We start from the raw sequence: 26,511 nt of genomic DNA, 5'->3' as shown, positions 1-26,511 counted from the left end.
GCCGCGCTCCCGGTCCTGCGCCCGCGGAGCCCGGCGCTTACCTGCGGCCCCGGGCTCTCCGGAGCCCCCGCGGCCCGAGCCCCCACCCCGAGCCAGAGACGCCCGGGGCGGAGGCCGGCGGGCCGGGCGCCGCTTCCCCCGTCCCCCGGATCGCTTTGATCCCGGGCTCCCGCGCCCCGGGCTCCCGGGCGGACGGCGGCCGCGGGGGTCCTGGAAACGGTCCCCGGCGCCGCGCCTTTCATCCGCGGCCGCGGGCGCCTTGAAACCGCGGGGCCAGTAATTGCTTTTTTCGGGGCCTGGTGCCGCCTGGACAGCGGCCAATCAGCGCCTTGTTTACACTCGGTGATGGACAGTCCGCTGGCGCGGCGCCAGCCAATCCCGCGGCCCCGGGGGAGCGGGCGGGGCCGGGATCGGAAGGAGACAACAGCAGGCCCAGCTTAACCCCTTCGCGGCCCCGCCGGAGTGAGCCGGGCCGCCTTTCTATGGAGGTTAAATATGCTTTTTTTTTTTTGTCCCCGAGAGGGGGAGGAAGAGACTCACACGTAGAAGGAGAAGTAAAAATAATATACCCATCGCCACTCAGACATCACCTTGACTCCCAAGAATAAATAGCATTTCGTTGGAGAACATTTTTATTTTTTGTGGTTTTTTTTCCTTGTGGGAGAATATTTTTTAAAGTGGTTTGCCTATGATTACGATGAAGATAATGGTTCAGTGGCTCTTTTTTTTTTTTTTTTTTTAACTGGGGCGATAATTTAGTGGAATTTCAGGAGAGTGGCATGGAGAATATTATGCCCGGGTTTTTCACTCCGTGCGTATGAAGGTGGGCATGTTTTTCTAAGTCTAGTTGCAGATGAAAAAAAAGGCAATCTTTGTCTTGGCCATAAATCCTCGGTTTACATTTTGATCGGCGTTCCGTTGCAAAGTCGAGCGAGATAAAAAACGGAGAGTCCGCAGATAGATGACAGGACTCTTTCCCGCCCCCCCTCCCCGTCTGATTCCCGTGCCGGGGTAGGGGGACCAGAGTAGGCCGGGTAGGCCACTGTGGAGTCCGTGCTCACCAGCCGCCTGCAGCCCTGCGGAGGTCTGAGCTCTGTCCGAGCAGGCGGAGGTCTCAGAGTGGTGGGAGGGCCGGGGATCCCGAGGAATCAATCCTCTGTGCCGGGAGCTGGGGCCTACCTGTGCCTGGATCCAGCCACCTGCTCAGCGGATCCCAGGTATAAAAAAAGCATCTGCTGCAGAGGGTGCTGCTTTTTCTGCTCCTGGACTTTGTGCACCAGAAGCCAAACGTGAGACCTACTGGGTCCCATTAACACACACACACACACACACACACACACACACACACACACCCCGCACAAAAACAACCTTCTTTCCCCTCCCCCCCCCCCCCCCCCGCACGGACACGCGCTCCCCTCGCCCCGCTCCCCCTCCCGCCCGCGCCGCCACATTCCCATTCAGCAGCAGCGATCTGCGCAGAGGGAGCTGCGCAGTGGCCCGGCTTGAATTAAGCGCCAACGGGCTCGGTAGTAGCCCTGCTGCTCCCTGATTGGCAGCTCGCTGGCCCGGCGCCAGCCTATGGGGAGGCCTGTTTACGCGGAATGAGTGGCACGAGCTCCCGGCCGCCGAGGGCCGCGCGGCCAATCAGCGCGCGGGCTGCGCGGGCCGATGGCACGAGCTTATTAGTATGCAGGGCCGGCGGCCGGCGGGCGGCTGCGGGCGGAGAGCCGCTCTGGATGGGCTCGCAGGAGCCGAGGGGGAAGCGCTGCGCTCACAGCGCCAGTCAGCACACTGAAAATACCGATAGGAATACAAAACAAAGTCACATTCACTGGGCTCATTGTATTGCATTCAATTGTGTCCAGGAAACAGCCTCCAGTAAGTAACTGAAATTGCTTTAATTTTTTTGGTATTTTTATTGTTTTATTTTTATTTTTTTATTTTGGTTTTGGGGATTTACATTTTTAAGCAAGAGAGAATCAGGGTTGTGATGTTAAGAAATATATCTTCCCTTTAAAAAAATCCGTTAGAATGTCGAGCAGGGTTTTTTTTTTTTTTTTTTTTTGGACAATCTATAAGAGCGATTTTTTTTCCTCTGAAAAATTTTATCGATCGGTTTTAACCCCACCCCCCACCCCGTAACGCGTCCTTGCTTTGCTCTGAGCGCTTGTTGTCTCGATCGACACCCAGCATTAAAAATAAATAATCGCGACAGGACAGGGACCGGCGGGCCGGCTGCGTCCCACGCGAACCGCGCGGGCGGCCGCGGGCTGGACAGTCGCCGAGGTCCCGGGCGCCGCCAACGCGCGCCGGATCCGGTGGCACCGCCAGCGAACCCCGATTGTCTGCCCCCCCACACCCTGTCCCCGCCCCAGCGCATCCCGGTCACCCCCTCGCGGCCGCTCCGGGGCGCAGGGACCCGGCCGCTGACCGGAGGGGCTTTGCGGCTCGGTGCGGGGCGAGGGCGGAGAATGGCGAGGTTTCCGGGTTTCGGTTTCCAGATCCTAATTCGGGGGGAGGGTGTGCGGTGAGGACGGAGGAGGGAGCGGAGCGAGGCCGGCGTCGCGGGTCCGTTTCTCGGCCGCGATCCGGGCAGCGAGGGGCTCGGCCCGGTCTGCGCGGCGGGGGCTGCGGCCGGAGCGCCGGGAGCAGCGCGGAGCCGCTCCGGACGCCGGCGGGGGCGGCCGTTTCGCAGGGAGCGGGTTCTCCGGCGGCGCCGCCCCAGCCCAGCCCGCAGGCCCCGCGGACGGCCCGGGGAGCCCACCGAGGGGGTCCCGGTCCTCGGGGGAGGGCGGAGCGAGGGCGGGTTTCGAGGGGCGCAGCTTACAGTCAGAGCAAACCCGGGGTGTCCCGCATCCCGGGCCGCGCGCCACGGGAAGAAGGGACGGTCGGCTCCGGAGACCTCGCCCCGCCACCGGGTTCCCGGATCCGGTTCTTACAAAACGCCCTCGGCGGCGCGGGCTCCGGCTCCACGGGCCGGAGTCTGTCCGGTGCGGCGGCTCCGGGTGGGGGCGGGGGCGGGGGGCTCGGACCCTGGGACCGCGGGTGGCGGCTCGGCTCGCAGGCCTCGGCGGCCGCGCTGTCTACGGGAGCCGAGGACACAAGGGAAAGCCCACCCGGCGGCCCGCTCGCCGCGGAGGCCGCAGTGACCGCCCGTGTGCGGAGCCCCCGGGCTGGCGGGAGGGGTCCGCCGGAGGTGGGGTTCACGCTGCTGCGGGCGGCGGAGCCCGCGTCCCGAGAAGCGGAGCGGCCCGCGCTCCCGGGACGAGGTGGAACATTTTTATCGGAAACAAGGAATCTCCCCAAACAAAAGCCCCAGGCACGCAGCCCCTCCGGCACGGCGCCTGCGGGCCGCAGGTTCGGGACCCCCCTCCGCTCGCCCTCTCCCTTTGTCCCGCCCGCCCCGCGCCCGCTCCGGAGGCCGGCGGCCCGGGCGGCGCAGGCCGAGAGGCGGCGGCGGCGCGCGGTTTGTTGGACCCGGGACCGCGGCCGCGATCCCAGAGGAGAGGGCGCCGAGCCCTTTGTGGGAAGTAATGGAGAGACAAAGAGACTGTGTGGGCGCGTTAGCTGACAATGCAAAAGCTCTCCGAATAAATATTAAAAAGCTTATCAGCTGAGCAAATATGTATTCACTTCATACACGGTGTTTTCGGTCGTAGATTAAATCAAACACAGAAACAGCCTGCGAGCAGGACGCCGCAGCGCCCGCGGCCTCCGTGCTGCGATGCGAACGGCCCGCGCCCCGAGGCCCGGCCGCTCGGTGGCGGCGGCGGCCCGGACACGGCTTTCCGCACGGTCCCGGCGAAGCCCCTTTGTTGGCGGCGATGGAAACACAAAACCACGCGGCTCCGGGGACCGGGCCGCGCGCCATGCCCGGAGCCCACGTGGCGCGGCGCCTCCGGCCGCTCGCTCCGCGTCCCCAGTTGTCCCGTGTGCGCCCCGGAGCGGGCGCCCCGCTTCCGGCGGGGAGGCGGGAGGGGGCGTTGTTCGGGGGCCCTGCCCGGAGGAGATGGGGTGACCGCGGAAGCCCGGGGTCTGCTGGGAAGCCCCACGGAGTCTCCAAGGGAACAGCCTCCAGGTCCACCCGCCGCTCTGCGGCCCGGGGAGGGCGGCGCAGGCCCGGAGCCCCGAGCGGGCGCCGGGAGGGGGATAATCTGTCCCCTCCGCCCGGAGCCCGGCCCCGGAGGAAGGCCCGGCGGGCGGGCTGGGGGCGGGGTGACGGTTCGGGCCTCGCCGGGGAGCCCCGGGCTTGGGGTCGCGGGGGACGGGGCGGAGGGAGCCGGCGCGGGGCCTGGGTCCGGGCGCGGGGCCTGGCCCGGTCGGAGCGGGGGGAGGGGGCGGTGAGTTCAAAAGGAGGAGCTGGAAGATGCATGGGGGATGGGGAAGGGGAGAAGCGGAAGGTTATAAAAAAACTCCTGAGTTACAATCAATAAAATTACTCGCTTAATTAGCGCGGCTCCTCGGCGAGGGGGACGCGGGGAACCAGACTCGCCGCGCGGAACTGGTCCTTCCACGGAGCCTCCGGGTGGCGGGGGAGGGTGAGGGTGTGTGTGTGTGTGACTATGTGTGTGTGACTGTGTGACTGTGAGTGTGTGTGTGTGACTGAGTGTGAGTGTGTGTGTGTGAGTGAGTGTGTGTGTGTGACTGTGTGTGTGACTGAGTGTGAGTGTGTGTGTGTGAGTGAGTGTGTGTGTGTGTGACTGAGTGTGAGTGTGTGTGTGTGAGTGTGTGTGTGTGGGTGTGACTGTGTGTGAGTGTGTGTGTGTGAGTGTATGTGTGAGTGTGTGTGTGAGTGTGTGTGTGAGTGTGACTGACTTTGTGAGTGTGAGTGTGTGTGACTGAGTGTGAGTGTGAGTGCGCCCGCGATGGCTCTGCAGGTTTGGGGTTTATCGCCCGCGGAGCCAGCAGCCTTTGCCGCGGCGCCCTCGCCGCAGGGACCCGCGGGGACGCGCAGGGAAGCGGCGAGGGCTGCGCCCGGCTCCCCGGGCTCCGGGCCGAGCGCGGCCGGGACGGTGCGTGTGCGCGCGGGGAGCCGGGCGCGGGGCCCGGCCGGGCTCAGGGGCCGCAGGGGCGGGGGGACGGGCCCAGCCTCCGCTGACCGAGTCTCCTCTGCTTCCCTCCGCAGACCATGGACCCGCACGGCGGCCGCCGGCTCGGCGCACGGCCGCCCGCCGGGGAGCCCAGCCCGCCGGCCTGCTGACCGGCCCCGCCGCCGCCCGCGCCCCGAGCCGCCCCGGGCCCCGGCCGCGCTGCTCCCGGGAGGCGGCGGGCCGGGGCCGGGGCCGGGCCCGGCATGGATGGCCGCGACTTCGCGCCGCCGCCGCCGCATCTGCTGCCGGAGCGCGGGAGCCTGGGCCACCGCAGCGCCGCCGCCGCGCAGCCCGCCGCGCCCTTCCCGCCCGGAAAGTTCTTCCCGCCGCCGCTGCCCATGGCCTCGCACGCAGGTCAGTCCCCGGGGCGGCGGAGGGTGCCCGGCGCCTTCGCTTTCACTTCCCGGCTCCGGCGCGGGGCTGCCCGGCGGAGCGCAGTCCCCGCCCCGCGGCCGCGCAGACGGTCCTCGCGGGCCCCGTGGCCGCCCCGGCGTCCTCTCCCCGGGCAGCCCGGCCCCTGCGCCTCCCCCGCCCGCTCCCTGAGCGAGAGCCGCGGCGACTCCCTCCCGGCCGAGACCTTCGGGGCGAACCCGAGGGCTCTCCGCGGGCCGCGGTGCCCGGGCGCGGCGGGGGCGCCCGGTCTGTGTAAGGGGGCGGGGGTGTCGGGGCGCAGGGGTGGCGGCTGCTTCTGCTTTAACCGGTGCCCGGCCTCCCGCTCCGGCGGCGGCTCCGCGGGGCGGGGCGCCCGGATTTCGGTGCAGGCGAGTCAGCGGGAGTCACAGGCGGGTTGGAGGCGGGTTCCGGGCGCTTTGCTCTGGGGAGCGAGGAGGCGCGGCGCCCGCGCCCAGAGGGCCCTCCCGCAGGGCGGCCGGCGGAGCTGCCCCGGGCCGGGCGCCCTCCGGGCGGGGAGCGGGGCTCCCAGGCCGGCGCGGAGCTGGCAGCGGCGCGGGGACGGGTCACCCTGGAGGCGGCTGGTTTGGTGACAGTTTGTTGTAAACATCGGCGTCGGCGGTGGTTAATTTGGCAGGAGTGTCCTCCTTGCTGGCCTGATGAACTGTGAATGCTAATAAAATTATATCAGCCTTAATGGGATTACAATTAGCGCTGGATTAGGATGGAGCGGCGGCCGCGGACGGCCTGTCGGAAGCAGCGGCCCCGGGAGAAACGTCGTTTCCCGGAGAGAGAGGCCGCGGCTCCGTCACCGGCGGCCCCGGCGGCGGCAGGAGGCTCCAAAGGCCCGGGCCCAGGGCAGCCTCCGCCCCGGAGCGCGGCCGGCGAGGCCCGGCCCGGCCCGCCCCGCCAGCCCGCCTCCCGCCTGCCCGCTCCCTCTCCCGTCCCCTCGCCGGGTGTGTAACTAGAAAGAGCTCGCCGGGGTCCGAGGGGGTGGGGGCAGGGCCAGCTTCCCCCACAGCCCTTCTCCGGAGGCGGCATGGAGGCTGAGCCTGCCGCGGGGGATGGGAGCAGGGACTGCCTCTCCCCCTCCCCCCTAACCCCTCACCCCTCACCCCCCTCGCCTCCTCACCCTCTTCTCCCCTCTGGCCTGGCAGGGACAAGCACCTTGAAAACAAGGGTCCGAAAGCCCTCAGCACCCAGGCTTTCTGGGTGGTGCACGGGGAAGCCAGGCCATCCCTGGGGTGGCATGTTGTGGCGTGGCGTGTTGTTGCGTGGCGTGTTGTGGCGTGGCATGTTGTGGCGTGGCGTGTTGTGGCGTGGCGTGACCGGATCCCCTCTCCCTGTGCCCAGCCCTGCCGCCATTCCTCCTGGGGGCCGTCTCCACGTGAGGCAGTGGGAATGTGGTCGCGGGGCCCAAACCATTGTCTCGCTCACTGCACGTCTGACCACGTGGTTCTTGGAGCCAGGCCTGGCGGGTTTGGGGAATTGGGGTGGGTGCTGGCCTCCCCCGTAGGCAGGGTGCTCGGGAGGGCACGTGCCCCCCCCCCGCCCCCGGGACTGGAGAGACCTATTGTGCTCGGCGACACTCGGCCGGCCGTTTGTGCGGGGGCCCGGACAGTGTGTCCACCGAGAAGCATCTGCCCCTGGAAAGGCTTTCGAATCGCAGGAAAGCGGAAGGTTGTGTCGGTTTCTGAAATTTAACGACACCGTTGTTTTAAAAAAAGAATCGTGCCCTCAGCCCCTCGGTGCTGGTCTGGGTTTGTCTGTGAGCTGAGGTAGAGAAAAACAAGCATTCTTAAGTGAAAACGGTGGGGTTTTTTTACATCTCGTGTCCGGGTTTCCAGATGGCCGGTGAGGGGACTTCCTGTCCCTCTCGGTGGCCCAGGCCGCTGCCCCTCCCGCCGCCGGCCGCTCCGCGCTCCCTCCCCTCGGCCGGGCCGGAGCTGGGGCGGGGGCAGAGCCGGCCTGGGCTGGGCCGAGGGGCTCCCCGCCAACGCCGGCTGCTCTCCCTGCTCCCGCCCGGCTCTCCGCGGCAGCCCGAGGGACCGGCCGCGGGGCTCCAGGGCCTCGTCCCTACAAATGAAAGTGCCCTGGCGCCCCGTCGGACCCGGGCTGCGGGAGGAGCTGCTCCTTCACCGTGTCGCCGATGTGCGAGGGGCACGGCCGTCTCAGCGCCGTCAGCTCTGCGTGTGCAGCCTCCGCGGGAGGAGCCTGGGAGGCCCACGGCCCCCTGGGCGCCGCGCTGCTGGGCGACGGGGGTCCCCCTCCCCGCCCGCCCCACCCGGCACCCTCCCTGCGCCCAGGGGCCAGCCTTCGGGAATGCCGGGCTCCGGGAGGCGGGGGTGCCCCGAGGGAGCCGGTCTGGCTGCAGGTGGGGCCTCCCGCCGCCTCCTGCCCCCGTTGGGGTGTGAATGGCGAAGCCAGGCGCCCTGGGCCGGGGTGTTGTTGGCGTAAACGGGGGCTTGTCCCGGGTGCCCCCCAGGGGGGTGACTGCAGGCGCCCGCCCGGAGGACACGCCGGAGGGGAAAGTTTCCCGGTGAGAAGAGACCCTGTCAGAGGGCTCCCCTCCCCCTCGGTATTTTTTTTTTTTTTGAGGGAGAAAGAGTACATGTTCGTAAATACCTCATTAACTCGGCGACAGCGACAGCGCGAGTGTGTTCTCCACGCCGAGGAGGTGTGAAAGGGCCACTTTCCCAGACCCACCCCCCCCCTCTCGCTGGGGACAGAGCCAGACTTCAAAGCGCCCGCGCCCGAGGGCCCCGCCCCAGGAACCCAGGGCTCCGGGCCGCCGGGCTGTCCCCCGGGGGCTGTGCCCGGTCTCATGCCCTCTCGGGGCTCCTCCCGGCCACGGGAGACGCGGCACCTTCGCCGGGGGCAGGAGTGGCCGGCGGAAGCGCGCGCCCCGGGCGGGCTCCCGGTTATTCTTAGAAATCTCCGCCGGCTGCTCCGGCTGCGAGACAGGGTTCAGCAGCCGCACAGACAGGACACAACACATAGGAGGCTGTTAGCATAACATGGACGAGGCTAAAAATACCTCCGAAACACACATAAAACAGCCAAACCCAACAACAGAGCCGGCTAAAAATACGCCGGGCCTGGCAGCGCGGCCGGCCGCGCGAGATAAATTATACAGGAGCCATTCATGGGAGCGGCCGCTCCCTCTTACGGGAACTCCAGCTAATAAAAATAATAACTTACTGGCCACCGAGCTTTGCGTGCGTTCAAACTTAATTGGTGGGGCTTCTGGCATTTGTCACTTCGTGGCAATTAGTGGGCTTGCCCGGCCTGGGGCAGGCGGGAAGGTGGCACCTGAGCGGTGGGCCCTAGAGGCAGGGACGGTGTCTCCCCGCACCCGGTGCCAGGCAGGGTGCCCGGGAGGCGGAGGAGAGAGGGTGGGTGAGGACAGGCCAGGCGCGGCGAGGTTAATTTGATAAATGATGCTACTCCTTTAAGAGTGTGTTCGAACCGTCAGGATACACTCCGGCAAGTTGATAGGATGTTCGCCGTCAACTTACACATGTCGTCGGAGGGCTGTGAGCCCCCGCCAGCCTCTCTGGGCCCGGTGGAGCCTCTGTCCCCGGCGGGCCTCCCCCCCCTGGTGTCGGGCAGCAGGCAGAGGAGGCCGGGCTCGGCACTGTGGCCTGATCCTCCCTCTAGGGCACATGTGTCAAACACAAGGCCCGCGGGCCAAATCCAGCCTGCAAGGCCTTGCAATGTGGCCCGCACCGCGCTGTTATCACTGCACTCCGCTGTCAGTTTATGACATTGTCAGTTTATGACTGTTCAGTAAACCATTCGGCCCGCGATTTAGGCTGGATTTTAGATTTTGGCCCCTTCTCTGATTGAGTTAGACACCCCTACTCTAGGGAGTTCCCTGGTCTCCCCACCAAAACACGCCCCAGACGGCCGCTCAGAAACAGCCCGCCCCCCCCCCCCCCTCCAGGAGCCTTCCACTTCCCCCAGCTGCTCCCACAAAGGCCCTCCAACTCCCAAAGGACTACACTTCCCAGAATGCCCTGGTCCACCTCCAGAGTCTGAGCCTGGGAATTCCCAAGCCCAGATAGAGGTCAGCCAGTGCCCCTGGGAATGAGTGCTGGGGGGGCCCTCTCCCTCCTGGAAGAGGCCCAGCCCCGCCTGGCTTCCTCCCTACCATAAATATCTGAATAGAGGCCCCCTGCCCCCCAAACACACACACACACACACACACACACACACACACACACACACACACACACGCCCTGAGTAGCAGAGTCCCAGGGGCTTTCTGCTGACCCTTGACCCCAGCCCACTGCAGTGCTGCGACCTTCGGCGGCGCCTCCTCAGAGGGGCCCACCGCCCTGGGAGGCAGGACCAGTATCTGCCAGGGGGTCCCGTAGGAAGTCCAGCTCCGCCTTGGGTGCCCCCTGCGCAGCCTCACGCCCCCGGGGCAGGGCTCCCTCTTGGTGGGTGCGTGGTGCCATCGGAGAGCCTCGGGCTCACGGACACCCAGGACAGGGCCCTCTGCAGGCTGGCCGGCTCCCCCCTCCGGCTCCCGCTGCACCTCCTGCCCCTGGGGCCGCCCGCGGGAGAGCCTCCCGGGAGCCGGGCCTCTGGGTGCACAGCGTGCGGCTCCCGGTCTCCCCGGTCTCCCGGCCCCGGCAGCCTGCTCCCGGCACCGTGAGGCGAGTGAACAGCGGCCCGGCCTCCCGTCTGGTCCGGAGGGGCCGGCCGGGAGCGGGGGCGGCGCTCTGCTGCCCGCTGACGGCTTTATGGGGTAATATACCATCCAGATCACACGGGCCTATTTGTCAGGCCGCCCCGTTGGTCGTGATGTATAACATCGCCGCCTCCGCCCGCAGCTGCTGAGGACGGGTGGGCGTGGCCGGCGTGGGCTCCGGTGGGGGGTGGGGGTGGGCCTGCAGTGGGCTCCGGTGGGGTGGGGGGTGGGGGTGGGGGGTGGGCCTGCTGTGGGCTCCGGTGGGGTGGGGGGTGGGGGGTGGGCCTGCTGTGGGGCCCCACCGGAGCCCACTGGAGGCCCCCACCCATGGCCGGCAGTGGGGTCAGCTGGGTTTGTGGGGAGCGGGCCGTGGGGAGCGCCCAGGCCTCGAAGCGGCCACTGCTGTGTGGACACTCAGGCTGCAGGGGACCCGTGGGGAGCCCTGTGCTGTGTCTTCATCCTGACGGGAGGAGAGGGACACACAGGTGGGTTGGGCTCCCTGCCCCAGCCCCTCCCCAGTCCCCCCAGCAGAGTCCAGTGCCTTTAGACGCAGAGACCGTGGGTGCAGGAGGGGCCCCGGCGTGTGCCTGCAGCAGCAGCCCCTCCGGGCGGAGGTCTCGGTTTTCCACGGAAATTTCTGGAAGTGGTGGCGAGGGGACGGCGAGACTGGTGGGCTGCCCCAGAGGCCTCCGAGCAGCAGGCTCAGCCCCGCAGGGCGGCTGGGGGCGGCCCACCCCCTCGGGGAAGAGCCTTCTTATCCTGAACTAAGGATGGACCCTCCCAGGAGGCAGGGCACGGGGTCCCCCTGCCTGTCCTGCAGGGGCTCTCTCTCCTGGGGCTCCACCCGCAGCTGGGGGGCCACCACAGCCCCTCACGGCCAGGCAGGCGGGGTGGGCTGGGCCGGGGCTGGGATGCAGCGTGGGGGGGTTGGCCCCTCAGCCAGCGGGGCGGGGGGGGGGGTCCCCGCTGTGGGCAGAGGTCCCCCCTGCAGACCCGCCTCCGGGGCCAGAGGCCGTGCGCCTGGGCCGGGCCGCACACTCCGCCCGCTCGCTCCCCCGGCCTTGGCGTCCCGTCGCACCAGCCTGGCCGCCGGCTGGGGAGCCCAGGCCCCAGGGGCCCTCTCTGTCCCCAGGGGCTCTGGGTGGCCCTCTGGTCTCCGCTCCGTCTCCGAAAGGGCCACTCAGGCCCCGCGGGAGGGGCCACGGGGACCCTGTGCAGCCGCCCCCACCCCCCAGGCAGCGTGTCCGGTGCCCGGCCCAGGCTGTGCCCGGAGCCTGTGTGTGTGTGTGTGTGTGTGTGTGTGTGTGTGCACGTGGCCCAGGCTGTGCCGGGGCCTGTGTGTGTGTGTGTGTGTGTGCGCGCATGTGGCCCAGGCTGTGCCGGGGCCTGTGTGTGCACACGTGTTTGTGCGTGTGTGCACACGCACACACACACTCTGAAACACACTCACACGCACACGCACACGTCTGCCGGGAGGCTGCGTGGGGGGGGGGCCCAGGTGGCGGCGGCCACAGCTGTGTCCTCTGCAGGTGGTTCAGGTTTCAGGCTCTGCCCTTCGCCCGTCCGGGGTAGCCGGTCCCGGAGCCGGAGCCGGAGCCATGGGTGTCCCTGGGCCTCCCGCCCGCGGGGCTCACGGGGTCCTTCCTGCGGGCCCTGCCCGTCTCCGGCCCTCACTCCTCTCCCGCACAGCCCACGCCCTGCCCGCCCCTGGCTGTGGGCTCTCGGAGGCCCCCTCACTCCCCCTGGGGCCTGCAGGGGGCGGGGCCAGGGCCCGTGTGGCTCCTGCTGCCTCCTGGCCTGTGGCAGGGCCCCTGTGGCCTCTGTGGACGGAGGAGCCAGACTCCAGTGTCCCCTGTGGGCGCCTGACCCGTCCCGTGGCCTGCCACGTGCCACGGCCACGGCCACGGCCACAGCCACCGGACCCCGGGTCACCCGGGGCAGTCTGCCTGAAGCCGGCCCCTTTTGGGGACGTTCTGCCTCCCTTTGGGTCTCCTAAAAATAAGCCTTTAATTTACCTTAAATTAATATCACAATTAAACCCAAATTAAATGGGAGGCGGCTGTACCCGCTCGACAGCCCTCACGTGTGAGTGCGGGAGAATCAGGAAGGCTGGGAGGTGGCGTGAGGCCTCGGCGTGAGAGCCGCAGGCGGGGGGCTGGGGCACACTGAGTGTCCTGACATGTCTGCCGAAGCAGCTCTGCTCCCCGCGGGCTGACACCCTTGGCCCCCGGCCCCCGGCCTCCCTGTGCCTTCGAAGGCTCCTGTCTGCGCTGGGCTCCATGTCGGGGCGCAGACCCTCCCGCCGCTCTGTGCCTCCGGAGCTGCCGCGTGACGGAGCGTCCGAGCTCAGCGCAGGCCGGGCCGGCGGCACAATCCGCTCCCGGGGCGGGAGTCGCGGTCACTGTCCCGGGGGCTGCCCCCCCCCTGGCTGGCCGCAGGCCCCCGCCAAGCTCACCCTCTTGGCCCCCGGCCTCACTGTTCCCCCAGAAGCCGGGCTGCCCTCTGCTGGGGGGGCCTGAGCAGACGGCCTGCCCCCCACCTGGGCGGCCACCTCCCACCTGGGGGGTGTCCACTCGGGGCCCAGAGGCCAGGGAGGGGCCCCAGCAGCGCAGGGCCAGGGTGGCGGCCGCGGGCGGGCCGGCCGGTGCGTCTGGTGAGGAGCCGGTTAGGGTTTCCGGCTCTGGACGGCGCTCAGCTCGGCCGGCGGCTTAGGTGCCATCCGGCTGGCAGCGCCCGCTCCTCTGTTCCCTCGCCAGCCTGTCCGGTGAGGTCAGCAGGTGCCGGGCACCTGGGCTTCCCTGGCCGCCTGGCCCCTGGGGCTCTGCGGGCCGGTCCCCGGGGAGTGGCCGTGGGCGCGGCCCTGGGCGAGGCCCCTGGACCAAGCGGCGGGCGGGCCCCGGCACAACCTCCCGTCTGTGTCTCCCGGAGGCCGAGTGGGGCTGCCCCCGTGCCCTGCCCAAACCGGGGCACTTAGAGGGTGAGGCTGCCTGTCCGTTTCCTCTCTGTCCCCGTCCCCTCTCCGCCCCCTCCCCCCCGTCCCCTCCCCTCCCCATCCCCCCCCCCCCGTCCCCTCTCCGGACCCCGTCCCGCCCCCAGGAGTGTCCGTGCGGGGAGGTCGAGCGCGAAGGGGTGAGGACAGGAGCGGCATGGGGGGCCCTGCCCCCTCGGGTCTCCCCCTCTGTCTGGCCCAGGGCCTCTGAGTCACTCCTCTCAGGCTGAGCCCAGTCGGAGGCTAAGTTTACCCCCTCCCAAGCCCAGGCCAGGCTCCTCTGTTATTAGTTCTGGGCTGCTGGCCGCCGCCCCTGTCATTGCCTCCCGTCCAGGGTCCGTGGCTCAGCGACCACAGAGTTCTCCTATTATGGCCTGGGAGGCGCTGCGGGGCCAGCAGGGCTTCTGGAAAGTTCTCCGGGCTGGCCAGGAGGCACTTCCGTTGGGCGGACACCCCAGGCCACCCCCAGGGCTGGGCTGGCAGAGCTCCCCCATTTCTGTCCCACATCGACCCCCCTCGCCTTCCCCCTCCCCCGCCCGTCCCCTCCCCGCCCCCTTGTCCACCCTCAGAGCGTGGGCAGCAGCCGGTCACGGGGTGCGTCTCAGGGACTCGGGCCCTCGTAGCTGAGCGGGTGCCAGACGGGCCGACATTGGGGGCCCACACTGGAGGCTCCGTGGCCCCAGCACCCGCCCAGCCCGGCTGGAGGCGGGGTAGGGCTCCGTGTACCCCAGTGTCTGCACGCCGGGGTCTGGCTGCTCTGGGGGGACCTGGGCCCGGGGGGCTGGGCAGCAGGAGCTGGCGCACCCTGGAGGGCCCGAGGTGCCACCCTCATGGGGCCGGCGCGCCCGCCAGCCAGAACCCGGGCCGGAGCCTCCCAGCGCTCAGAGCCGCCAGCGCTACCTCCGAGGACACACTCGGACCCGCGCCCCAGACGTGTGTGCAAGTCGACCTGTGTGCGAGCCCGTGGACGCCCGTATCCGTGCAAGCACTGGGCACACCCGTGAGCGCCCACAGCCCTCGGTGCCCGCACCCCACACCCCGGCTGAGGCTCACCCCGGGGCTGCAGCCGCCCTGGGCCTCCCGGTGGGGGGCTCCCCGAGCGGCCCCGCCCTCAGGGCTTGGTCCCGAGGCCTCTGGGCCGGCGGACAGCGGTGCCCGCCTCCCGGGCTGGACGGGCCTGCCCCTTCCTCCCTCCCTCCTGCAGGTGGGGGTTCGGGCGTCACCCTCCGTCCTGCCTCCGTCCCCTCAGCTCCCTGGGGCCCGGCTCGGGCCACCTGCCCCCCTGCGCCCCGCCGCCCCCGTGTTCTGGGGGAGACCCAGGGGTGGCGGGGGGCGGGGCGCGGGGGCTGTGGGAGGGGAGCCTGGGCAGGTGTGAGCAGGGCGGAGCCGGCACGGGGGCGCCGAGGGGGCGGTTCGGGCTCCAGAAGCCGTGAGCGGGCGGAGCGGCCCCCCATCTCCCAGAGGCTTTTACCCCATTTCCCGGCTCCCTCCAGCCCGAGCACGGCTCGCTCCGCAGCCTCTCCCCGTCCGTCCGTCCGTCCGTCCGTCCACTCCTTCCCCCTCTGCCCCAGCTGGGGCGTGGCGACCACCCCGGCCACCCACCCCGCCCCACTCGGTGCCAGCGGCCCTGGGCAGAGGCTGGGCTCTGCGGCCACTGAGATCCTCGGGGGTCAGGGCAGTCCTGCTGCCTCCCCGCTGGGTGGCCGGGAGGGAAGTGGCTGCATCGCAGGGTCCGTCTCGGTCGGGTTGCGGGCCGGCCTCGGGCGTGGGACAGGCGGGCCGGGGTGGGGCGGGCGGGGAGCCGGCTGCGGTGTCAGCAGGCCTCCCGGGCGCTGGCTTCCGGAGCGGTTTTCTCAGCCAGCCCGGGGCCCGGGCCAGGCCTCCCTCGCGGTGGCCGGGCAGAGCCAGGCGGGCTGGGCTGGGCTGGGCCGCGTCAGGCTGCTCCCGCTGGGCCGGGCGGCGGGCGGCGTTTCCCAGGATGGCCCCCTTGCGCGGCCAGGCCTCCCGCGGCGCTCGGCCCTCTCCCAGGTCTCCCTGAGCGGCGCCCTGCCCGGGCGGGCGGGCGGAGGGACAGCCTGGGGGGCCCTGGAGCAGGGGCCTTGCTCGAGCCCGGCCTGGGGGCCCAGGCGGACGACGCCTGGTTCCCTCAGCCGATGGCACCCCCGCCCGGGATGAAGGGGTCACAGGGTGGCACGGGGTCTGTGAGCCCCGTGCAGACCGTGCCCGTCCCACCGCTGGGCAGCTCCCACCGGCCGGCGGTGCCCGCGGCGCTGGGCACGGCGGAGCCAGAGGAAGCCGCCGCAGCCCGGTTCCCAGCCGGCCCGGCCCCGGCCCAGGCCGCTCTGCTCGGCTCCGTCCGGGGCGGCGGGCGGGCGGCGGGCGGCGCTGGGAGGTGGCCGCCAGGTCTGCGCGGCCGCTGGCTGGCACGGTGCCACGGCAGGCTCCGCCGAGGGAGTGACCGCGGGAACCAGCATCCCTCCGACAGCCCCCAAACCCCCAAGCAGGGCCTTCCCTGCTCCCAGCTCCGGCCAGGCGGGGCGAGCAGAGCGCCCTCCGGGCCTGGGCGCTGGGGCCGGTGCAGGCCTGGGCGGGCACCGCTGAGCGTCGTGTGGGACCGGGGGGCAGTGCCAGTGGGACGAGGACAAAGAGGAGCGGGGACCCCGTGATGGCCCAGCCAGAGGCAGGGTCGCCTACAGGGTCCGGGGAGCCCAGGGGCACCGGGGGGCTGGGCCGGGGGCCCAGGACGGAGGCCGGAGGGCGGGAGGGGCGGGGCCAGGACCCTGTCCGGCCCGCTCCTGCCCCCCCCTAGGGCCGGGCCCTCCCTCCGGTCAATGAGAAGCTGGCTCTGAGGAGGCACCTGAGAGGGACAGGCCAGTGTGGGGTCTCCGGCCATGGGTGTCCTCCATGCAGCAGGGACACCCTTCCCGGACGGTCCGAACAGGGAACCCCTGAGAGGTTAGGGGTTCGGTCGGGTCTGGCGGCCTGGGGGCTGGCTGTGGGGACTCCGCGGGGGCGGCTCGGGCCTCGGTGTTCTGGATCCAGGACTGGGGAGTGGGGGTGGGGGGAGGGGCTGTGGGAGCGGCCCGCCCCGCCCCCGCCCCTGCCCCCGCCCCCCGCCCGGGTGTGGGAGCGCCCGCCGTGCGGGGTTCTCAGGCCGAGCGGCTGGAGAATCTTATCCAGACCCGCTGCTGGCCCGGCCGCCGCTGTCCCCGAGGGCCGGGGCGAGGGACTTTCCTGGGAGGGCGAGGGGGCGGGAGGCCGGGGGGACCCGCCGGGCGGGGCAGGAAGGGCCTGGCTCACCCCTCAGGCATGTCCCCCGCGTCCCCGCCCCCCTGGGAGCAGCACTCCCTCCGCCGGCCCTCCCGCCGGCCGTGCCTGTGGTCTGGCCGCCGAGCCTGCGGTCCGGGAAGTCCCTGGCCCCCGCCCCCCGCCCCCCCCCCCCCGCCCCGGCCCCCCAAGGACTGCCGCAGCCTGACCCGCCCGGCCGTCACAGCCCCTCCCTCCGGGAGCCAGGAGGCCCGTCCACAGCCCATTCACAGGCTCACAGGCTCACAGGCTCCGGGGCGAGGGCTCGAGGGGCCGAGGCGGGAAGCTGGGCTCCCAGCGGGGCAGCCCCTCCCGCTCCCCGGCTTGGCCTCCGCTCTGCTGAGTCACCCCGAGTCTGGGAAGCTCCGGCCGCGGGCTGATGAGGCTCACGGACCACGATTCCCTGCCTCCCCGGGCCCGGCCAGGAAACAGCTGCCCCAACTCACCGCGGCCCGGCCTGCAGCCTCCAGACCCGGCCCCCCCACCCCGACCAGCCCCCCTACACCCCGACTGCCCCCCACCACACACCCCGACTGGCCCCCCACCCCGACTGGCCCCCCCCACCCCGACCGGCCCCCCCACCCCGACTGGCCCCCCCCACCCCGACCGGCCCCCCCACCCCGACCGGCCCGCCCCCACCCCGACCGGCCCCCCCCACCCCGACCGGCCCCCCCACCCCGACCAGCCCCCACCACACACCCCGACCGGCCCCCCCCACCCCGACTGGCCCCCCCACCCTGACTGCCCCCCCCACACCCCGACTGGACCCCCCACCCTGACCGGCCCCCCCACCCCGACCGGCCCCCCTACACCCCGACCGGCCCCCCCCACCCCGACCGGCCCCCCTACACCCCGACCGGCCCCCCCACACCCCAACCGGCCCCCCCAACCCCGACCGGCCCCCCCACACCCCAACCGGCCCCCCCAACCCCGACCGGCCCCCCCACCCCGACCGGCCCCCCCACACCCCGACCGGCACCCCCACCCCGACCGGCCCCCACACACACCCCGACCGGCCCCCCCACCCCGACCGGCCCCCCTACACCCCGACAGGTCCCCCCCACCGACCGGCCCCCCCACCCCGACAGGCCCCCCTACACCCCGACCGGCCCCCCCACACCCCGACCAGCCCCCCCACACCCCGACAGGCCCCCCCCCGACCCTGACCAAACCCCTTACACCCCGACTGGCCCTCCCACACCCTGACAGGCCCCCCCACCCTGACCGGCCCTCCTACACCCCTACCGGACCCCCGAACGACCCCCCCAAACCCGGAACGGCCCTGCCCGCAGCCCCAGAGGGCCCAGCACAGCCCAGGACCCCCCCACCCCCCTACTCCCCTACCCCCCTGTCGCCTGTCTCCATGGAAACCAGGCAGACCCGCTCAGCTTGGCCTGGGACACAGGCCTTGGGCAGAGAGGGGGCCTGGTGCAGGGGGAGGGGTGTGGAGAGCCTGGGGGGGAGCAACCTGCGGGTCCAGGCGCCGCCTCAGGGCTGGGCCCTGACAAAGGGGGGCTGTGAAGGCAAATCCCTACACCTCTGCCTGGCCCCTCCCGCCGGCCCCTCCCACCACCGGCCCCTCCCACCACCAGGCCCCTCCCACCACCAGGCCCCTCCAATCCTCGCTCTTGCCTGCCTCAGTTTCTCCTCTTGCTCACCTGCCTGAGGAGCCGGTGAGCTGAGCTGTGGAGCGGCTAGGGCCGCCGTGGGGAGGGCCAGACCGGTGCCGGGGCAGGGTGGGCTCTGGTGCTGTGACCTGCCTTCCCGGGACTCGGGGCGCAGCACAGGGGTGTGCGGGCGAGAGGCCTGGAGCCCGGGGTCTCGCCCAGAATCTGCCGGACGGGCACCCGGCGGGGGTGCCTGGGTGCGGGCGGTGCCCTCGGAGGTTTGTGCAGTGACGGGAGCACTGGGCCTCCAGACCCTGCGCCTGGCTGTCGGGTCCGAGGGGGCAGCATCTCCGTCCGGGCGGCCCTGCCAGCCTGACCTCGCCCTGTGCCCACAGCCAGCGGCCGCCTGATGGGCACCGCCCCGGCCTCCTCCTTCATGGGCGGCTTCCTCGCCGGCGGCCTGGGCTCCGCCGCCGCCTCGCACCCCAGCGGCCCCGCGCCCGCGCCCGCGGAGCCCGCCTACCGCGGCGCCCACCCGGCCGCCTCCCAGCTCTGGTTCTCCCACTCCCACGAAGGTAAGTGCGGGCGGAGCCGCGGTGGGAACGAGGGGCACCAGACAGATGTGCGGGGGGGAGGGAGTGAGCATGTGGGCACAGCTGGCCGGCCAGCCTGGCTGCCCTCGAGCCCGAGGCCTCAGGAGGCACGGGCCCCAGGTGTGGTGGACGGGAGGGAGGCCGGAGGAGACGGGGGGGGGGGGGGGGGGAGGAGGGAGGAGGAGGGAGGCCGGAGGAGACGGGGGGGGGGGGGGGAGGAGGGAGGCCGGGAGGGAGGCCGGGAGGGGAGGCCTGGAGGAGGCCCGGAGGGAGGAGGAGGGAGGCCCTGAGGGAGGCCGGGAGGAGGAGGGAGGCCAGGAGGGGAGGCCTGGAGGAGGCCGGGAGGGAGAGGGAGGGAGGAGGAGGGAGGCCCGGAGGAGGCCTGGAGGGAGGCCCGGAGGAGGCTGGGAGGGAGGAGGAGGGAGGCCGGGGGAGGAGGGAGGCTGCAGCCCCGGCTGGCCCGGCCTAGCACACAGTCCCCCCCGCCCAGGCTCCCGGGGGACACAGCCGGGCGCACAGCAGGTGCCCCTGAGCACACGTGGCTGGCGGCCGCTCCGGGACTCGGGGCCGGCTCCCGCCATCGCTCCGCCCGCGGCCTGTGCCGTGGTGGTGGCCTGGCCCCCGGTGGCCGCTGTCCGCCGGCCGCTCTGCCCCGCGGCGCGGGGAGGGTTAAGCCGCGGCCGCACGCGGAGCGGGAATCAGCTGGCAGCGGGCACAGAGGGCCCGCTCGCTCCTGGCACCGGCCTCTGTAACTCAATGACGGCCGCGGGCGGGTGCGTGTGCCGAGCTCGGGCCTGCGCGGCCGCCGTGCTCCCGCGGAGATTAGCGCCGGAGCAGAGGCCGCTCTGTGCGACGGGAAGGCCTGCTTCCCGGCCGACAGGCGCCGAGGCCGCCGTGAACTGTGGGCGCCGAGGCCACGCACAGGCCGGCGGATAGAGCCCCGCCTCCTGCAGGGCCCGGCCCGGGACCCCCACCTGCCCGCGGCCCAGCCTGCACCACGGGAGCCCGGGTAATCCGGGGGTTGGCTCTGGGCCCTGCTTCTCCCAGCCCTTCCGCCCTCTGCCCACGTCACACGCCCGCCCACCACCAGCAATGCATCTGGCTCCCAGGCGTCCGCGGAGGCGGGGGGGGGGGGGGGGGCCTGCGTGTCGGGGAGCCTGCAGGGAGGCCTGCGGCAGCTGTGGGGCCACCTCAACCGAAATAGCAGCCACCACCCGTCCCTGGCCCAGCGCAGGCCTGCGGCCGGCTGCCTCAGTTTCCCCTCCTTGCACATGCTGCCCGCAGGGCCCGGGCACCTCGGGCGGGTGGCGGTTTGTGGGCAGCACCACCTGCCCGGGAAGACGGCCCTGCCCTCGGGGGGCGCGGAGGGCGGAGGCACCGCAGACGCCGACCGCCTCCCGCACTGACTTCCCCTGAGCAGCCGGTCCGCCCGCGGGGGTGCCCCCTGGCCAGCGCCTGCCACACACACACACACACACACACACACACCCGGGGCCTGGAGACGCAGCTCCTTGGTGGCGGCAGCGTGAGCAGAAGGGGCCGCAGCCCCGGGTGAGGGGTGGTCTGTCCGCCACCCGCCCCTGGGTGATGTGCCCACGGGGGGTCAGGGGGGCACCGGATAGGGAGCTGCCTCCCAGGCGCCGGGAAGGGACTTGGGGGTGAGTGTGGGTCGCACCTGAGGTCGGCGTGTGTGTGTGCACGTGTGCGTGTACGTTCCGGCCACGCGAACACACGCCCCCGGCCTGGCCTCTCGGCTCTCCCTCCAGTGAAGCTGCGCACGGGGCTCCTGCAGGGGGTGCCCGCCTGCACGTGGGGAGCGGGGGCGGGGCGGGCAGCAGTGCTGGCGGGCGGCCCTGGCTCTGTGCCCGGCTGCTCCCGTGCCGGTGCCAGCCGGGTCCCCGCGTGCCGGGCCTGTGTCTCTGCCGGGGCGGGGCACGCGGCGCGGCTGGAGACGGGCCCGGGCGCGGGGGCCGCGGGAGGCGGCGGAGTCCGGCCCACCCTCAGGTCCTCTCCTCGCTCCGGCCCGGGGTGGGGGGCCCACACGCCCGGCCAGGACGGGCAACAAGTGAGGGCAAGTGGGGGTGGGCCCTGTGTCCCCCCTCCAGGCGGCCGTTTGGGGTGGACTCTGCCTTCCCTGGGCGGTTGGGGGCAGGGGAGCAGCTGGAGCGCGGGGCGCGGCCCGAACATCTGGCCGACCCCCCCCCCCCCCTCCCCACGGGACGTCCAGCCCGGCTGCGCTCCCTCGGGCTTGGGGGGCGGGGCGGCGTCCGGGGCGGGGGCACGGCACAGCTGGTCCTACTGTCCGGGCCGGCCCCTCCCATCGGCGTGCTCCCCCAGCGGGAAGCTGCCTCCCGCCCCTGCACCCCAGCCCTGCCCGCCCGTCCCCCCGGGCGCCGGGGGGCGGCCAGCGTGGGGGGCGGGAATGCCTCAGGGACAGACCCCCAGCTCCCTTCCCCACAGCCGAGCGAGGCAGGCCTGCCTGACCTCTGACCCCTCCTGCCGCCGCCTCAGGGTCCCAGCCCCCCGTCTCCCCTCCAGCTGGGGGCCCTGACCCTGCTTCCCCGCTGGCGTCCCGTCCTGACCACCGTGGGCCAGCACCCAGCAGGGCTCTGCCAGCCCCGCCCGGCCTGGTGCTGCGGCTGCGGGCGCCCAGCGGCAGGGCCCGGCCCGTCGGGTGCCGGTCGGCGGGCCGCCTGTGCCTCAGCCAGGCCTTGCTGTCCGGCTCTGGCCCCGGGGGCGCCCCCTCGCCCACTTCCCCAGCCACGCCTGCCACGTGGGCTGCGGGCCACGTGGGCTGCGGGCTCCGGACCCGGACCTCAGGCCAGGCTGGCACCCCAGCCCGCTTCCCCGTCTGCACACCACACTCAGCGAACAGCCGCTCAGACCCTCCGTGATGCAGGCCAGCCCGTGCCACACGGAGGGCCTCGAACCCTGCCTGGGGCCGCCCTCGCTGTCCCTGTCCGCTGTGGGCCGCGTCACTGCCACGGCTGCGGCTGCCAGGCCGTTCCCGTCTCCGAGCCCCTGGGGGACCCCTCCCCCCGGGCACCAAGACCTGCTCGGCCTGGATGCTCGGACGCGGCGGGAGCCCACAGGAGGGCGGGGCGCCCTGGCTGTCGGCTGCCGTGTGGGGTGTGGGTGAAGGGTTGGGGGGCACCCCAGCTTGCCCCTGGCCTCTGAGGGTGCAGCGTGTCCGCTCTGTGCCCGGCGGGCTCCTCGGGGACGGCGGGGCTCCGATGGCGGGCAGGCTGCCCGGGCTCCGGTTCTCGGGGCACCGCCCCCTGCTCTCGGCCGGGCACACATGCCAGGCCCTGCCCCTCGGCCAGGGGTCAGCGTGTGCCCCTGTGCCCCCCACCCAGCCATCATAGCCGAGCCCCCGCTCCAAAAGGCCCAGCTGGGGGCCCTGAGGGGCTGTCACAGCGGAGCCAGAAAAGGGACCCCCCTCGGCGCCCCCACACTTTGAAAGATGGGAGACCTGGGGTCCGAGCCCCAAGGGCTGGAATTGGGGTGCTTGGCCAAGAACCGGGGACACGGGAGGAGCCTGAGAGCAGGGATGGCGGGCGTCCTGGCCGACCCCCCCACTTCCTGAGCTGTGGATGCACCCAGGACCCGCCCCACCCTCATCGGGCGTCACTGTCCCCCCAGCTGTGCACCAGGCAGCCACGGGCGGCCGAGGGAAGGGGGTGTGGAGACCGGTCAGGGCGGTTTTGGGCCCCGAGTGGCCCAGGCAGGGTCTCCTCGGGGTCTCCGTGGGGTCGTGGGGGGAGGGTGGGCGGGGGCGGCCCAGAGCCGCAGGGATCAGACGGGAAGGTCCGTCTGGAGCTGTGAGGGGGCAGCGGCCGGTCCGTCTGGAGCTGTGAGGGGGCAGCGGCCGCGGCTCAGCCAGGCGTGCAGGAGCCGCCCTCAGGCCCTGGGCCGGGATGTGACGGTGGGGAGAACTTCCTAGCAATTTGAGCCTCGGTATCTGTGAGGGGGTCACCCCCAGGGAGGGGCCACCACGCGGGCCTGGGCCCCCCTCCCTGGGCGTGTGGGGGACTGCAGGGCTGTAGCCCCCGGCCCTGTGTCCTCGCCCTGCCCTGGGCTCCCGCTCCCTGAGCCTCCCCCAAGGGACTCCTCCTTTCCTCCAGAACAGCCCCTCAAAGACCCAGCGGCCTGACTCCTCCGGCTTCTGGTCCGCGAACAGCTGCTCTGATTCACAGAAGCCATTCTGTGTCCTCCCACTCAGAGGGCGCGAATCGCTGTGGCCAGCGGGTGGGGGGTCTTTTCTTCTCCCGGCCGCCCCGAGTCCCGCTCCCCACCCCCCCACCGCCCCCTGGGGTGCCCGGGCGGGCGGGGCCCTCGGCCGCAGACGGAGGGGCCCTGGCTGTCCGCCCGCTCCTGGGGGACGCCCGCTCGGGTCAGAGGTGGGAGCAGAGGCGGGGCCGCGCCCTCTGCCCCGGAGGTTCCGGCAGGAAGGACCCAGCCCGGCCAGCTGGACCTGCTCCCCGGGCGGTGGGCGGCCGGACCTCCCGGGGGTCAGGGGCGCCTGGGAGGAGGAATTTACAGACCCCTGTTTACCACAACGAGGCCGTAAACCGCTTAACAGCGCCGGTTACAGGGCAGCTGCCGGCCCGCCTCTCCGCCTCTCCCCCCTCCCCGCGCTCACAGGCCGAGACCCCGGCCCCCGCCCGCCCCCGCCACTCCTGTCAGGCCTTCCGGGAGCCGTGTCTGATCCAGGAAACATCTGCTCCAGATGTGTCTCCGCACACTAACCAGGCCGGGGCCCGTGGGAACGGGCTGAGGGGAGGGGCCAGTGGCCCGGCGCCCTCCAGCCCCTGGCGGTCTCACGGGTGGTGCCCCCGCTCCGGGGGACCCGGGACGCTTGGGGGGGACGGGGGGCGGCCACACCTCGGACCCCCGGGTCGGGGCCAGCCCACCGCGGCCTTGGCTGAGGTGGCCGGTCACTGCCGAAGGCCGGCCGCGGTCCAGGCGGACGGCGGGACCCGCACCAGCCCCGTTAGACGTCTGACCACTTCCTACTTGGAGCTCTGCCCCCGAGCCGGCCGCGGTGCCCTGTGCCACTGCCCCTGGCACCCAGAGGTCCAGTCACCCCCCACCTCCCTCCAGCAGCTCAGCACCCGCCCCCGGGGCACCTCCAGGGCAGCCCAGGCCTCGGCGTGCCCGGCCGGAGGGCGTGCGACCCGGAGGCCCGACTCCGCGGGGCAGTTTCTCAGACTGCGTTCCGGGGCCGGAGCCTCCAGGTGTCACAGGGCGAAGGGGTTCCAAAAGAAACGTCGTTTGGGAACCAGAGCTCAGGAGCAAGATGACAGCTCTGCCTGGGCGCTGGCACCCTGCTCCCCGGCGCGGCTCCGGGCTCCCTCTTTCCGAGACGTGGCCCTCCCCACCCCTCCCTCTCCCGGCCCGGGGGAACCAGAGGCCGCCCGTAGCTGGGACCAAGCGGTCCTGGGACAGCGGGAGGTCCTGTTTTCCACGGGGAGATGCTCAGAGCGTGAGCGCCAGGCGGCGGCTCTGGAGCGAGCCAGGGTCCTGCCGCCCCACCCCCACCTCCTGGGCCTGCTGGGGGGCAGCAGTGGGGGCCCCGGCAGTAGTCACCCCTCTCCCGCCTGGCCGGCCTGGCCGAGCCGGTTCTGGCTGGACTCGGAGGTGCCAGGGAGCGTCTTGGGCTGGAGGCAACGCCCGGGGGTGATGCCACCCGCCGGGGGCCAGCACCCTTTGCTGACCTCACGCCGAGGGGGCTGGCAGGGGGAGCCCCGAGCTCGGGCCCCCAGTGTGGCCGGGAAGCCGCCCAGGCAGGGTGGGGAAGGTGTGGCAGGCGGTGCTGGGAGGGTGCCGGGCTGGGAGGACCTCTGCAGGCCGGCGTCCCCTCCCCCTGAGCCCTTGGGCCGCTCCGCTCGGGGCTGCGCTGAGAGAAAGGGGGCCCTGTGCACGCCCCGTCGGCAGTCCAGGGGGCTGCACGAGGACAGAGGCGTGGAGCCAATGGGACGTGCTGATGGTCGATGGCCCTCGGCGGCTGCTCTCGGGCTCCACGGGGTGTCCCTGGGACAGGGCAGGGTGGGCCGAGGGCTGGGGGTGCCTCTGCAGCCGTGCCTTTGGTTCTCCAGCTCCAGGGTACCCCAGGTTTTCGGGGAGCCTGGCATCCACCTTCCTACCCATGAGCCACTTGGATCACCATGGGAACAGCAACGTTCTCTACGGACAGCACCGTTTCTATGGAGCCCAGAAAGGCAGGTGCCGGCGGGGGGCTCGTGGGAACTGGGGCGCAGGCCTCCTGGGGGAGGGGGGCTGGCCAGCCTGGTGCACCCCCCCCCCCAGGGTCTGGAGATGGGGGTGGGCCTGCTTCTCAGGCCCCAGGACCCAGCCAGGTGCAGATTCTGCTGGCCGGACAGGGCACACGGCTGTGCGGTCTGAGCCTCTCCCCTCCCTCTCCCTGCGGGGCGCCCGGCTCCCTCCGCACCCAGCCTTGCCCTGCAGCCCAGCCCAGGGCCCCAGGGGCCAGGGGCAGTGGGAGGCCTGCACGTCCTGCCTCAGTGGGTGGTGGAAGGTCCCACAGCAGGGCCTGCAGTCAGACAGGCTGCAAAGGTGCACGTGTGTGCACGTGCATGTGTGTGCGTGTGTGTACATGCTTGCACGTATATGTGCATGGATGTGCGCGTGTGCTGGGTGCATTGTTGCTCCAGCAGACAGGAGGATCTTTCACCCTATTGGCAGGAGGGCCTCCGAGGGGTCCCTGGAGGGGGGATGCTGAGGATAGGCCTTCCTGGTGAGAACCGGGGCTGGAGGGGCGGGGGGGCCTAGCTCACACGTGAAAATACCTCGAGGCCGTGCCCCATCCAGGAGTCTGAAGCTGGGACAGGTGTGGGAGCCCTTTAGAAAGCTCTCCCTGGCAGCCCGAGGGGAGGCAGGGCGGCCATGGGGTGGTTACTGCGTTCTAGGTGACAGGTGGACTTAGGAGGGACACGGGGCCTCCTGTCCTGGAGGGGTGGGGGAGGGACTCCTAGGCACCGCATTCTGGCCCGCGGTCCGGGGGCACGCCGCAGAGCAGCAGGCAGAGGGTGCGCCGGCTTCCACGCAGGGGCGGGCCTTCCCGGAGGCATCCGCCCCCTCCAGCCTGGCCCGGCGGCGAAGGCCTTGGCCTTGCCCAGCCCAGGGCCGGCCGCTGGGTTGGTGCAGAGAAGGCCCTGCCGGCAGGAGGGCCAGGAAGCTCCCCTCCCCGCCCCGGGATGGACAGATGCAGACTCTCCCGCCACCGGCCGCTGGGCCCCCACGGCCACAGAGAAGCAGCTGGTGGCCGGCCTGGCCCCTGGCCCGCAGCCTCTGTCTGTGCTGGGCGCCCTCCAGCCGCTCAGGTCTGGGTCCGCTCGGCGGCCTCCCGCGGCTGCTCCTTTCACTCAGCAGGAAGGTGACGGAACGGGCACGGCTGGGCAGCTTGGCCAGCCCCTCTCGTGCCTGTGCTCCCGGCTGCTCCCTCTCGGGGCTCCAGGCCGGCCACGCTGCCTGTGCGCCCCCCCGGCCCCCCAGACAGGACCCTGGCCCCGGCATGGGGAGGCCCAGGGAGCGAGCCCGGCAGGAAGGCCCTGGCCCAGCACCGGGAGCCCAGGGCACACCCACCGGCCACCAGGACGGGTGGTCCGGGCACTGCGAGGGCTGGAAGCCAAGGGTGGCGGGAGGGGTCAGCCAGCTGGGACCATTTTCCTGACTCCGTTAGAAACGACCACCCTGTCCGGCCGGCGGGCGCAGGGGCTGAGCGTCGACCAGGACCCAGGAGGTCAGGGTTCGGTTCCCGGTCAGGGCATGGCCGGGTGGCAGGCTGACTCCCAGGCGAGGGGCGTGCAGGAGGCAG

The 26,511-nt window shown here is 71.8% G+C and overlaps 1 protein-coding gene across 2 annotated transcripts in view; it reads left to right on the top strand.

The window, feature by feature from the left end:
• The first annotated feature begins 1,502 nt into the window (after window positions 1–1,502).
• The window catches only part of BAHCC1 (BAH domain and coiled-coil containing 1), a 41,548-nt gene continuing 16,539 nt past the window's right edge, over window positions 1,503–26,511 (top strand). The window contains exons 1-4 of one of the 2 annotated variants that reach the window (XM_084861870.1): window positions 1,503–1,878; window positions 5,126–5,444; window positions 18,477–18,656; window positions 24,773–24,895. In XM_084861870.1, the coding sequence (XP_084717996.1) occupies window positions 5,294–5,444; window positions 18,477–18,656; window positions 24,773–24,895 (454 nt within the window). In that variant the 5' untranslated portion in view covers window positions 1,503–1,878; window positions 5,126–5,293. The remainder of the gene's footprint in view (window positions 1,879–5,125; window positions 5,445–18,476; window positions 18,657–24,772; window positions 24,896–26,511) is intronic. The other variant, XM_084861871.1, reaches the window with a different exon arrangement.

This window comes from Pipistrellus hanaki (genome assembly GCF_964339955.1).
Source record: "Pipistrellus hanaki genome assembly, chromosome: 16".
In the NCBI taxonomy this organism is placed as follows: domain Eukaryota; kingdom Metazoa; phylum Chordata; class Mammalia; order Chiroptera; family Vespertilionidae; genus Pipistrellus; species Pipistrellus hanaki.
The sequence above is the reverse complement of the archived record's forward strand: the minus strand, read 5'-3'. Positions and strand labels throughout refer to the sequence as shown.